Here is a 13269-nt window from a genome sequence, read left to right as displayed (position 1 = left end):
CACCGGACCAGAGTGGGTGGGCCGGGCTCAGCCTCGGCCCTGTCTGGGCAGGGGCTAGGAGGGGTAGGGTGGGGTGGGGGCACCGCCCGCAAGGCCGGCGGGCGGGCGGGCGGGGGACCAGGCGGGAGGGAGAGACGCTGCCCGCGACCGCCTCCGCCGCCGCGCCTCATCTCCGAGCTGTGCTCGCCCGCTCCCCGCCCTCTGGGGCCGTAGCGAAGCTCCGCTCTCCATACTGAGCAGTCCCCGGAAGGCACTCGGACACGTCCCCTGACCGGATAAAGATCGGCTCAGCGCTCGCTCCGCAGCGCGAAATCTCGCCATCACCGCGGCTCGCGCGGCCGCTCCGGCCCGGCCCGGCCCGGCGACGCCAGATCGCTATCTCGGGAAACGGGAAGGCACGCCGCTGTCCCAGCCGCCACTCTCGGCCCTGCGCGCAGGGGTGACCGCGGGGCCCTGGGGCTCGCCGCCCCCCCCCCGCCTTCCTTCCCGGCGCTTCCTCCCGGGGGACCCCTGCTTCCCGCCAGCCCCCGGCCCCCAGCGCCCAGCCAGACGCCCTCGCCCCCCTCGCCAGGTCCCGCTGCCTCCTGAAGGTTACGCGACGCCGCGGTGGGGCGCAGGGGGGCACCCGCCCTCGCCGCCGCCCACCCCAGCGCCCGACGCGTCGCGCCCGGCCGGCCGGGCTGCCGGCGGCTGCCACCGCAATCCCGGCTCTAAATCAGCGAGGGGAGGCGCCCCTCCCCCCACCCGGCTCCCCGGGCTCCCCGGGCCGCGATTGGCCACGCGGGCGCCCCCCACCCCCGGGCCCTCAGCTCCAGCTGCGGCGCCATTGGCTGCGGGTCTCCGCCAGCCTTTACATAAGCCCGGGCGCGCTCGAGTGGAGTTGTATAAAGCGAGCGAGCGAGCGGCGTCGGGGCGGGAGGCTCCAGGCCAGCCCGGGACCGGGGCTGGGAGCTGGAAGGCAGCGGCGGCGGCGGCAGAGGCGGCAGCGAGCTCCCGCTCTCCGACGCCCCCAGGCGGTGGGGCTGAGAGAGCCCGAGGATGGCTCCCAGCGCAGACGCCGGCGTGAGTACCCGCTCCGGTGCCCCTCACCCACTCAGGCAGAGAAAGTTTCTCCCGCCCTTTGCGCCCCACCCCGATCCGCCCGCCGGGCTGGCGGGGGTGCCGCCCGGGAATCGGGGAAGACGGAGACCGCTAAGGCGGCGGCGGCTTGGCTTCCAACTTGCCAAGAGGCGCAGGACTCGACTGGCGCGCAGAGCCTCCCGCGGGCTGGGGTAGAGGCGGGTGCGGGGGCCGGAGGTGGAGGAGAGGTGGGAGCGGAGGTGCGGGGGCGATAGCCCTCATAGTTGCAGAGAAGGTGTCGGGGGCGTCCTGGAGGTCAGCTGTTTGGGGAGAGGTCACCGGGGCTGGGAGGGGGCGGAGCAGGTGAGGAGGGATGTGCCTGGGGTAGTGGGGAGTCACCCAGCGAACCAGGCTCAGCTCCGGGCCTGGGAAGCTACTGGCCTCGGCCGGGTGCCTAGGCTTCCAAGATGGGGAGGAGCCCTAGGGGAAGCTAGCTCTTCTTCCCCGGGAAAGCCGAGCTCCCGGGCACAGCGCTGGGTGGCAGAGAGCTCGGGGAGCCAGCCCAGCGCGCGGCGTAGCTGCCGGCTGCCTTTGCTGGACCGAGGTGTGGTCCGCTTGCTTTCAGCCTATCTCAGGCAAGCCAGCTTCAGGCATTCCAGGGGGACCAGGGATCCTCCTCAGCCCAGTGGGGACACATGGAGGCTTTGATGGGGCAACAGGCCGAGCTTGGGGGCATGCCCAGCAATGCAGCGCGCTTCTTCGCAGTACAGTAGTTGGGAGTCCTGGTTAGTCCTGTTTCTGCAGAAACCAACTCAAGAAACCAGAGCCATCCCAGCCTGGATAGGAGCCTCCCAGAGTGGCCGGGAAGTGTTTCTGGGGTTGGGGAGGGGGGTCACTTTCCTTCCTCGGGGAATGACTAATGAATATTGCCGCTGGTGGTGGTAAGGTGTGCACGTAGTGTGGCTTCTGTGTGTCCCAGGAGGTGCTTCAGCTCTCCAGGCAAGACATATTCTTGAGTCACACTTGAGGTGTCTTCTGGGATGGGTGCAGGATTTCCCAAGTGAAGCCAGGTGGAAAAGAAGGCAAGAAGGTTCCAGGGATAGGGGACAACTCTGTAGTGCTGCTTGAATCAGGGGAGAACTCTTGTGGGAAGAGAAACGCTGTTGGTGGGAGATTTTTTGACCCTGATGACTTGGGGCTGCAGCTACCCAAGACTGAATTAGAGCGAATTCAGAGTCACCCTGTACCTCATTCTCAGCCATGAGGAAGGGGAGATGGAGAATGGAAAATGGGAATATGGCGGTTCTTCCAATATGGCCCTTGAGGAAGCTTTTTCTCTCAGTCTGACTTGATTAAGAACATGTTTCTGGCAGCAGGTCCTAAAGTCCATTTAAGGGACAATGAAGGGAGTTTAAGGTCTTGATGCTGGCTCAGTGGACCACAGTTAGAATATCCTGGTTTACAGTTGGTACTAATGGTCTCTGGAGAAGGTCAAAAGTGGGCTGCTCAGTTGGGGCTGTATCCTGTACCTCATCCCTGAACATGAATGAGTGTTTTGAACTCCTAGGGCAGCTGCATCAGCCTGTAGATCTTTTAGTGGGGCTCTCAATTCATACCCCCAAACCCAGCTCCATCCTCTACCTGCAGTCAACATTTTTCTGCTGCATTTCCCAAGACCTTCTCTCCACTGGGGATTTGTACAGCGAAATACCTGCTTGTTGCTTTCTTCTCTCCTCTCCATCTGGGCTGCACCTGGTGTTCTGAACCCTGAGGTTTATTACTCTGCACCTTGATGTTTGGTTAAGACATCCTGTAGCAGCACCGTAGTGCCCTCTGAATGTGTGGACCAATGGTCTGTGTAATTCTGGAGAGTGAAACATACTCTTATAGAGACCGGCCTACAGACCAGGAAGGTAGTCCTATTAAACAGCTGTGACAGTCCGTTCTCAGTCTTGCTTGCTGCCTGCTGAGGCAATGGAAGCTGCCCAGCAGGCTCTTTGGTGCCCAGTAGGGGGCGCCAAAGGCACCCAGCTCAGGACCACTGACTTCTCACTTCTTGCCCTTCATTGGTCATAGTAACTTAATGCTTTAAGCAGTTTCAGGCTATAGCCTTTAACCATCACCTTCATGAATGGAACCCTTCTACCACGTACTTCCTGGACTTCAGGTGGTCTGTGGTCTCAGGTGCAATGAGACAGATACATGTACAGCATTCCAAGGAAATAGAGCTGGTACCTAGCCCCACCTGCTCTCTGAGATCATCCTTTGTGTTTGGTGCTGGTGTGTTCTTTGAACTTGTTTATGACTCATAGAGCCCAAGAATATTAGAGCTAGAAGAAAGGAACCTTGAAGAGCACCTACTCCAACGCCGTCCCACATGCACACTTAATTTTCAGATGAGAAAACTGAAACCCAGTTAAGGCAAGTATCTTGCCCAAGGTCACATGGCTATTTGGTGGAAGGATAGGACTGGGTCCTAGGATTTCCAGTCCTCTACTTAGAGCTCTTTCCGCTCCCATGACCTGCTTCCTCTTTACTATGGAGATGGACGTGTGTTCTCTGCACAGTAAGTGTTCATAATTGCTGACTGATCAGACATCGGTAAATTAATAAATCTAGTAAACTGGGGGAAATTTCCTTTGAATCTGTTATTCAGACTGAGGAGGTGAGGAGCAGATAAAGTTCTCATAATGTACATATACAGGTAACAGAAATTCCTAATTATTCTTTCCCCTTCCTCCATTATCTTGTCTTGTTATTTCAAGTGGTCTTATAGGCAAAAGCAATGCGACTCCTGGTTTCTGTCCACGCACGTAGGAATCAGAAATGCCCAGCCCCTTGCGGTGGTCTTGGAACCCAAGCCTGGAGCTTTTCCTTCCTTCTGTCAGGCATGCTAGAGTGAGGTCTCTCTGACCTGTCGTCACACCACTGCCTATGGGGCCTCCAGTACTCAGATCCTGGGTGAAGGGGAGAGTTTCCAATCAGTATTTGCCCATTTCCCCATCCTTGCTGCTCCCAGCTCAAGGTCAGAGTTCTAGGATGTTCTATTTTTGCAAAATCCTCATATTAGGGCTTCTTGGGTGACCTGGAAGATACTACCATTTCCATTGCCCTTTTTCTTTTCTGTGAGGCTGGCTGTTGACATCTGAGCCAGGCCCTGGGAAGGAGGTTTGCTGAGTGGCCTGTGGGCTGCCCCCTCTGTGTCCTCTCCCCACCCTGCTCCTTTGCACTCTGCATAGAGCCCCCCCGCCCCGAGCCTCTGCAGACTTGCCAGCAACCCTCAGGAGGGACCAGTGCTGCGGAGCCAAGATTCCAAGAGGCGGATCCTCTTCTGTCCCTAAGGCTCACCTGAGGGATGCTTGTTGCCAGGGAAGGTGCTTGAGTTTCCTCATCTCCTTCAGGCTCACAGACAAGTTGGGTCTTTTTCTTCAGGTAGAGGAGGGAGGTGGTAGGATAATGTGGAACACCGGAGAGCCACAGCCCCCTCCTTGAAAGCAGGGTTTCTGAGAGGCTGTGCTTGGGATCTGCGCCTGATTCCAGCTCTAGCTGAAGAGTTGTGCCAGCATTCCCAAGGCATGGTTTGGTTCTGGATAAGCCCAGAGGAATATACTTACATAAAATACAGCTATAGCACAGTACCTCTGTATTTTTGTTTGAATGGGGGAGTGGCATTAGACACTGAGGAAACAAGAAGTCGCCTCTTTCATGAACCCCACCAGATGGTTGACCCTTAATCTTACTCTCGCTGGGAAGGCAGCTCAGCAGTGGAAATGACTCAGGCTTAGAATCCGGCTCCTCACTTCCTGTTCAGGCGCCTTGGACAAACCGCTTAACCTCTGCATGCCTCAGTTTCCTCCTCTGCAAAATGATGAGGCTGGCAACCTGTGATGAGTGTAGGATAGTGAAAATCAAGGAAGATAGTCTTTAACATGCCTCTGCCCTTGGTGAGATGTAAAGAGGTATTCAGCTGGGAGAGGATATTATTGCAGGACCCCTGGGAACCACACTGGGTCTTCCTTTTCCCGGCGAATGAGACCGAGTGTCCAGGTTCGCACATCAGCCTCTGCTCACAGCAACATCTGGGCTGCGAACAAGGCCTCCTTGGCAGGACTCCCTCCTTGCCCTCTTCCCTCCCGCGTGTTGGGGTTTTCATTTCGGGGTTCTGCCATGCTTGGGGAAAAGAAATTTTACAGGTCCCAGGACAATTCTGAGTGTGATAGAAGGCCTTGAGCTGTTGATTCCTAAGGAAGGATCTTTGTGCTGGGAGAAGGCTTCCTCAGAGCCCAGTGATTTAAAAGTGCTGACAAATCCGTGCTCACCGAGCCTCCTGCGGGCTGCAGATACAGGCTTCCAGGCCATCCAGGGTTCTACGAGGGATTTCTGGGGAGCCTGGCTGGTTGCTTAGGGGACATAAACCTGTGAACTCTCTTTAAGAGAAGGTATGAAATCAATCGGTTCATTATCACACCAAACACACGCTGGACCACGGAGGGCATTTAAGAAATGAGAAGTAGCAAAGAACTAGGAGGTTGTGTTTGAACAGTGTGTGGAAAAGTGTGCAGGGGTTGGGGAAGAGGCGGGGGCAGGAAGACCTTTCTCCACTGAACCACATGGTCTTGACCTTATTGAAGTCCTTGGGCAGTGAACGGAGGGATTACTTTGCCCACTTGACAATGTGTGTAGACATTTTTGATTGTGACAACTGGGGCAGGGAGTGCTTTGGGCATCTAGTTGGTAGAGGCCAGGGATGACATTAACCATCCTACAATGCACAGGACAGCCCCCCAACAAAGAACTGTCTGGCCCGAGAAGTCACTAGTGCCAAGGTGGAGAAACCCTGGACCAGAGCATCACATCATGGAATCACAGCATGTTAGAGGTGGGAGGGATTTTAGAAGTATTTTCACCCGATGCTCCCACTTCATAGCTGAGAACCCTGAGATCCAGAGAGGTGAATAGACCAGCCAGGGTCACACAGCAAACAAGTGGCAAAGCTGGTCTGGACCTCAGATCTGCTGTCTCCTGAGAATGACTTACCCAGACTCTCCACAAAGTTGTTGTAAAGATTCAATGTGAGCTGTGAAAACACTTAGAAAATTATAAAGAGACTATTATTAATATTGCTATGATTAGGAACTTGGGAGTTTGGAAAGTTCTATTTCTGGCTATGCCACTGACTCATGGTACAAGTTTGGGCACGTTATTCCCCTACCCCCAGGCCTCTCTGTGAGTGCGTGTGGGGTCAGGGGTGGTCTTAGCGAATGATAATTATATCATAATCATTGTCTTTAGAGAAAAGCCCAAAGATTTGCCCTTCAAAAACCCTAGACACTTACAAAAAAGAAAGGATAAAAATTTTCCTTGAAAGAAATCATGTTGACTTCGTAAGAAGCAAAGCGTTTGCTTCTTGGAAAAATTCCAGTACCCGGGCCCTGTGAGTTGGTTCCAGCCCAGGAAATCTGATCAACATCCGGCGGAGAAACCGATAGCTCCCCAACTGACACGCGGCTGGATTTGTCCCCGCTCCCTCCGCGACTTCACCACCCTTTCCTGCTCAGCCCTCTTGGCCCAGGGAAGTTCTGCAAGGAACTTGAAGGAGGGGTGGGCAGGCGTGTCATTAATTAGGAAAACCTTGTTTACTTAAAAGACATATTCTTAAAGATCTCTTCCAAGGGACATTTTGACATATTACTTGAATTAGCCACAAAGGAATCGTGTTGCCGAGAGTGTAAAATGACCCTTCCTGTGGCTTCCAGTTACTCTTATCTTTGTTTGCACCCAACAAGTACAGTGACAAGGTCATGGGAATCACTGTGGAGCTAAGGGGTCCTGTTGACTGAGGAAGGGACCGTGGGGACTTCTTCCCTCCCTAACAGCCGCTCCACCTACCTTGAGAGCCACCCCCTCCTCCGGAGTTCCTTTGTCCCTGCCCTCCTTCGGGACCAGCAGGTTGCCGGGGAACCCCTGTCCCCCACCTGGACAGGCAGAGGAGCCTTGCAGGGGTCATGGGAGCAGCCTCGGCTGGCGTTTCTCACAGAAGGCCCCGCCCTGCCCTTGCCCTCAGGATTGGAGGTGGGACGTTCCTAGAGGCTGTCCTTAGAGGACCAAGGCTCCACCCCTCCCTGCCCAAATTGGGAGGGCAAGCTCACTCAAATCTCACCCAGTTCCTGTCGTGCAGGTGGTGAGCATCTTGCGTGTCCAGGGCAGCCCAGCCTCTGGAGGTCAGTCCCTGTAGTCAGAGTTGGTGAGCACACGGGCCCTTTCTGTCGCCTTGCCTTAGTGATGTCACGTTCCCTTTCGCCCTAGTCTAAGAACAGACTCTTTCTTGGAATCGCAATCATGCACCAGTCATCCGAGAAGCTATGTATATCCAAAGAGCCTTTTGCAGGTGGGGAAAGAAGAGTTCCCAAGAAGGAGAAATGCTGCCTTGCAAGCAGCGGGGGTGGAGACATGTGTCTTTTGTTCTCAGCTGTAAACCCAGTGCCTTGCACAGTGCTTGGCATATGGAGGGGCTCCACAGGTGCTCGGTGGGTGAACAAATGAATGTGTGAATGTAGGCGGTCAGTCTGGGGCAGATGTGGCCCTTGGTATTAAAGTGGATCTCCAGACAGGCCTGGGTCCATAAGGCCAGCTTTCCTTCGGGCTCCTTCTTCCCAGAGCTGGCGCTTGGCCCCAGGGCTCTGTAAACCTCCAAAGGTCCCACGGATCAAGCAGGGTCTGAGGAGCCCACACGGGGCCCACCTGTGAGATGGTACCAGCTCTAAGCCTGGAGCAGGGCTGAGTTTCTCCTCCCCTTCACTTCTTTCGGGTGCCCACTGCCCCCATCCTCCACCAGGCTGCTACAAGGAAGCTCTGTGCAGGTCTATCTTGGTAGCTGTAAGCTGATAGAAGAGATGATCATTTGGATTTCCACCAAAGACAGACTGGAGAGTGAATCATTGCTTCACGGAAAGATTCCCAGGAGAACGCTTTTAAATAGCAAGGTCCGCTAATGCATTTTAAATGATTTAGGAAAAAATCCTGACCCGTAGACACTTAGGCTCGGAAGAGAACTTTGGAGGTCATCCAGTACCACACCGTCAACTACCCACAGCTCCGGGACGTCCAAGTCCCCTCTGTGATACTCTCACTCACTTTCTGGAAACCAGCCAGTCTAGCCGTTCTGCACACTGTTGCCCCAAATCTAATCGGATCTCTACCCGACTTCAGACCTCCCTCACCGGGTGACTCCAGGCTCCTTCCCAGATGCGCCAGGCGGGTTCTACAGGCCCCCGCTGCTGCCTCCACGCAAGACTGTCTCCGCCTTCTCCTGCACCCTCCACTCTGCACCCCAGACACTGCATTCCAAAGGCATTGCCACCTGCACCGAGCTGAGTCAAATCCACCTGGAATGTAGCTCCCATTGGAATCCAGATTCCCTGTCTCCAGGGGGCCTTTCCTGCCTGCCCTTCCCACCCCCTACACACCTCAATACTTAATCCCTCCCTCCTACGGGCTATGTCTGCACTTTCTACCTGTTGCTACTCTGAATGCCTACGCCTGTATCATGTGTCCCCCCTAGAGGACTGTCAGGTCCTTGAGGTCAGAAGCCATGCCTCAGACATCATTTCTAACCTGGCCCTTAGCATCTGCAAAATGCTTGAAAATGGATGTGTATGTGACTATAAACCGAGGGGTTTTGCATTTGGAAAGCAGTGTTTAAAATGTCAAAGAACTCCACCAGGTCCCTAGACGAATTAGTCACAGAAGCCAGCCTATGCCTCAACGTCTGACAGTCCCGTGAGTTCCATTCGACACTCGGCAGCTACTCCCCGACAGGGAGCACCTGGTGGGCCTGGACTCCGTCTCCTGAGATGCATTCGTTCATTCGAAAAACATTTATGCGGCAGTAATAGCATCACTGTCGTCGCCATTACCTACCACGTATGGACTTTGCCAGGCACTGGGCATGCGTTATCTCATTTCATTTCCCATTTTACAGACCCGGAAGTCCGAGCAGTTGATAATACTCATTAAGGACCTGCGCTGCCTTGTGCGTGAGGCTGGGAGACTCCATTTGTCCTCTCACTTTCAGAAACACCATTTCACTAGCCTGCGGGTCTCTGTGGCATCTCCCAGCCTGGGTCCCCTGCGTTTTCGTTTGCCTTGTTCTGGAGCAGGACCAAGCCTCTTTTCTATAAGTGCAGCCGCAGGCAGCATCTGGAGTTCTCTCCAGGTAGCGGAAAGGAAGAGGAAGGCTTATACTTTCACGGTGCTGGGGAAGATGCATAGGACACGGTGGCCCCAGGGGGCTGGGGAGGTACAGAAGGTCTGGTGTTTGTCTTCCAGGCTGGCAATGCAGAAGACGGGGACGGGGGACGGGGTGGAGAAACGCCGATGACTGAGGCATTAGAATATACGCTCCACGGGATTAAAGACTTCATTTTGTTCTCAGCTGTTTTCCCGATGCCCAGACAGTGCCTGACAGAGGTGCGTAAGACTAGCGAATGAATGACCGAGTGAATGACTGAATGGCAGCTTTCTCTCCATTTGGGCCACAGTATTTGCTTCCTAGCTGGCCTCTCTGTTTCCAGGCCCACGCTCCCACGGCCTCCTCCACACCCCGCTGCTGCAGTGTTCTCTCCAACACTTCCCTCCAGCCAAGTCATCCCTCACCCTTCTGGCTTGTGTTGTGCCAGGCCTCCGCAGCCTCTTCTAACCTCCTAGCCACGCCCCGACCCACCATCCGTCCTGTCCCAGCCACTCCGAGCCTCCTGGGGCTGCATGACCCTGCTCAGCCGCCATGCACGTGCTGGCTCCTCAGCCTGGAATGCTTTCTCCACCTTGTCCCTCTGGCCAGTTCATCACTGCCTCTTAGCCCTTCCCCAGCACCCCCAGGCAGAGATGCTTGCTCCTTCCATTGTGCTCCCATCTTACTTGCTTTAAGACAAGTCTGGTGTAGTGAAAGACACTGTTTAGTGGAGTCTCCAAGGGCACCATTTCTGGAGCCAAATGGCTTAGACACAAATCCTGGCTCTACCACGTACTAGTTGTGTGACCTTGAGCAAGTTACTTAACCTCTCTGTGCCTTCATTTCCTCATCTGTAAAATGGGGACAAAAGTGGTACCTACCTCACAAGGTTACTATGAGGATTAAATGAGATCATCCATGTAAAGGGTTGGAGTAGTGCCTGGCACATAGTCGGTGGTAGGTAAGTGTTGTTATTACTACCCATTCCTCATATGGTACTTGTTATATGAAATTGCAATTAAAAACAAATCTCCGTTTGCCTTGTGTACAGGGTCCCATGAATTAGGTTGAAGAGTGACGTGATCAGCTCCGAGATTTAGAACGGGAGCTCTGATGTGGAAGTAGGGAGAGATGAGAAGAAAGGGGGAGTAGTGAACAAATATTACTGCTGTTCAGTTGAAGGATAAAGGGGGCAAATCCGCAGCAGTGGGGATAGAAAGAGTGGGCAGCTTCGAGAGAGATTCATGAAGTGGATTGACTCGGTGATCCAGCAGTTGTGAAGAATAAGGAAGAAGCAAGAACCAAATATGACTCCAGATCTCCAGTTTGAGTGTTGGGGTTTGAAAGGGTCCAATGAACAGCATCCCACTTCCCTGTTCAGATTCAGGACCAATGAAGGGAAAGAAAGGTGGGGAGGGACAGGGGAGGGGAAGAGAGAGGCAGGGCTCAGACAGATGGAGATTAAAACGCTACCATCATTACAGATACAGCTGTTTGGAAGGCCAGGCTTCAAGGTGGGATTCATGGAGCTGATGTACCTGCATCCCCACTGCAGCCCTCCCTGTGGGTGGGGGCAGGCCTGACCCTGCCTGGCCAAGCTCAGCGCATGGCAGAGAGTGGCCTCTGCAGGGAGGCAGGTCCAGAAAATGCTCTCCGTGCCCAGTTTTTCCAAACTGACCCATCTGGTGAGTCCCTGCTCCGGCCCTTGGGAGGAGGGAATGGGAAAAGGAGGGGAGTCAGGAATGATACACTAGTCCAGGGGTTCTCAGTCTCAGCACTACTGACATTTTGGGCTGGATAATTCTTTGTTGTAGAGGGCTGTCCCCTGCATTATAGGATGTTTTGGCAGCATCCCTGGCCTCTACCCACTAGATGCCAGTAGCACCCCCCTTCCCTGGTGGGACAACCCAAAGTGCCTCCAGACATTGCCAGCTGTTGAGGGCAAGGGATGCAAATCACCCCTGGGTGAGAACCAGCGCTCTCATCCAATGGAAGGTCCTCTGGATGGAAACCTGGGGAGGGAAAAATAAGTGCTCCCTCTAACTCATGACCCAGTGTGGGACCTTTAAATAGGCAGTGCTAGGAGGGCAGGTTGGGATGGCATCTGGTTCGCCAGACCTTTGAGGAGTCTGCTGTCTTCCTTCTCTTCTCCTCCTCACTCTCCTTATCCAGCTAACTTCTTAGCATCCTTTACCGCTCAGCTACACCATCCTACCTCCACAAAACATTCTTCTTTTCCCCCTCCACCTGGCTAGTTTAGATACCTTTGTGCCCCTCCTCCACAGCACCCCTCACCTTGTACTGCAGATGTTGACTAGCTTTCTCCCTGTGACCCCAGCACCGAGCATAGCCCCAGGCCCATTGGAGGTCCACAGGAAGTGTCACTGTGGGTCAGTAAGCTCCCCTAGCTCTCCTCCAACGATGCCTTAGTCCCAGGCGCTCCTCTGTGTAGATCCGGTGGCCCAGCCCATGCAGGGCGGAATGCTTCTGTGGCTGCCTCTCTTCCTCAAGCCTCTGCCCTCCTACAGCTTCTAGAAAGGGTCTGTGCTCCCTGCTGGTTCCCAACATCTGAAGCATTCAGGGCTCTTCCTTTTGTGAGAGCTCAGGGTGGTGTCCTTGGCTCTTGCGATAATTGCTAAAGAACTGCTTGCCCTAAAAATTGCCCTGGAAGCCACAGCTGCCTGACCCTACATCAGAGATCTAGGTTGCTTGGTTACCAGTTTTCAGACCCAATTCAGGAAAGTCCCGAGGCCGCAGAAAACTGAGTTTGACTGCATGTGACCCACAGCCAGTGTCTAAAGACTGTCTAGCCTTACAGCTATCTGTGTGAAAGGAACGGAAATAAGCAGCGAGCCTGGCCCCCGAGAGCCGTTCACTAGCTCACCTAACCCTGGAAACCTCGGCATGTCATAGGATTCCCAGGTTACCGATGAGGACACTGGAGATCTGAAAGATTAAGAACCTGCTAGTCTCTGGTGGAGTTGAGGTCCAAATCCAGGTCCCCGACTCTGGGCTTTGGTTTGTTTATTTATTTATCTTTCTCTCGATCCCACTGAGGATTGTTAGCTTGTAGAATACTTTTAAGAAATTATTACAAAGCAATTCTTCCCACCGCCTGAAACACAAGCCCGACCACCTCTCGCCCTTGTTAAGAGCCCTCTTTGCCCCCTCCTCTCCCTTCCCCTGCAAGAGCAGCCCAGGTGTTCAGTCCTGCACCCTCTGGCCCAGCTCTGCCACTGATATTTATCCTCGCTTCCCTCGGGCTGCACTGCCCCAGATGTCTTCCCATTGCACTTAACACTACTTACTTACTACTTAACGCCACTGCTACCTGTAGATAGCTAGTAGGTGCTTGTTACACAGCATTCAAGAAAACAAAAAAGTTCAGTTCAACATACTTTTTAAAATTCGATTTTTAGCTTTTCTCCACATTCTCCCCAAAGATTGAGGTGTTCCCAGTGGTGTGACAGGTTTCTGAGCCAACTGTGTAAAACTTGAGGTCACTCCAGCACCTGCTGTCCTTCTGCTTCAGGCAGTACCATCCTGCTCTGCTTTCTTCCCCAAACTCCATATCCCGCCTCTTCCTATAATACTCTCTGGCTAAATAGATTTTCTTGGTAGACCTCAACAAGCTGGTGATGAATTCTGGTAGTAGAAACATTTTTCACTTCAAATCAGAGTGTAGCTTACACTCCCAGCTGGGGACTGTGAGTCTGGGGCAGTGGTTCTCAGCCCAGGCTGCCCCTTAACATCATCAGAGGAGCTTCTAAAAATACACCCGACCCCCACCCCAGACCAGTTAAATCAGAAACTGGGGTAAAGGATCTGGGCAGCAGCATAGCTCTAAAAACTCCCCAGGTGATTCGATTGGACAGCTAGGGTTTAGAATCACTGGTCTAGAGCCTTGCTACTACAAGTGAAGTCTGCGGACCAGCAGCCTCGGCATCCCCTGAAAGCTTGTTAGAATGCAGAATCTCAGG

General features: G+C 54.1%; 1 protein-coding gene across 3 annotated transcripts in view; it reads left to right on the top strand.

Annotated features, from left to right (window-relative positions):
- The first annotated feature begins 864 nt into the window (after positions 1 to 864).
- The window catches only part of CRTAC1 (cartilage acidic protein 1), a 132911-nt gene continuing 120506 nt past the window's right edge, over positions 865 to 13269 (top strand). The window contains exon 1 of one of the 3 annotated variants that reach the window (XM_060126335.1): positions 865 to 1062. In XM_060126335.1, coding sequence (XP_059982318.1) covers positions 1039 to 1062 — 24 coding nt within the window. In that variant the 5' untranslated portion in view covers positions 865 to 1038. The remainder of the gene's footprint in view (positions 1063 to 13269) is intronic. The other 2 variants (XM_060126333.1, XM_060126334.1) reach the window with 2 other exon arrangements.

Source organism: Lagenorhynchus albirostris, chromosome 16, assembly GCF_949774975.1.
Source record: "Lagenorhynchus albirostris chromosome 16, mLagAlb1.1, whole genome shotgun sequence".
Taxonomy (NCBI): Eukaryota; Metazoa; Chordata; class Mammalia; order Artiodactyla; family Delphinidae; genus Lagenorhynchus; species Lagenorhynchus albirostris.
This window is presented reverse-complemented; position numbering and strand designations above follow the sequence as displayed.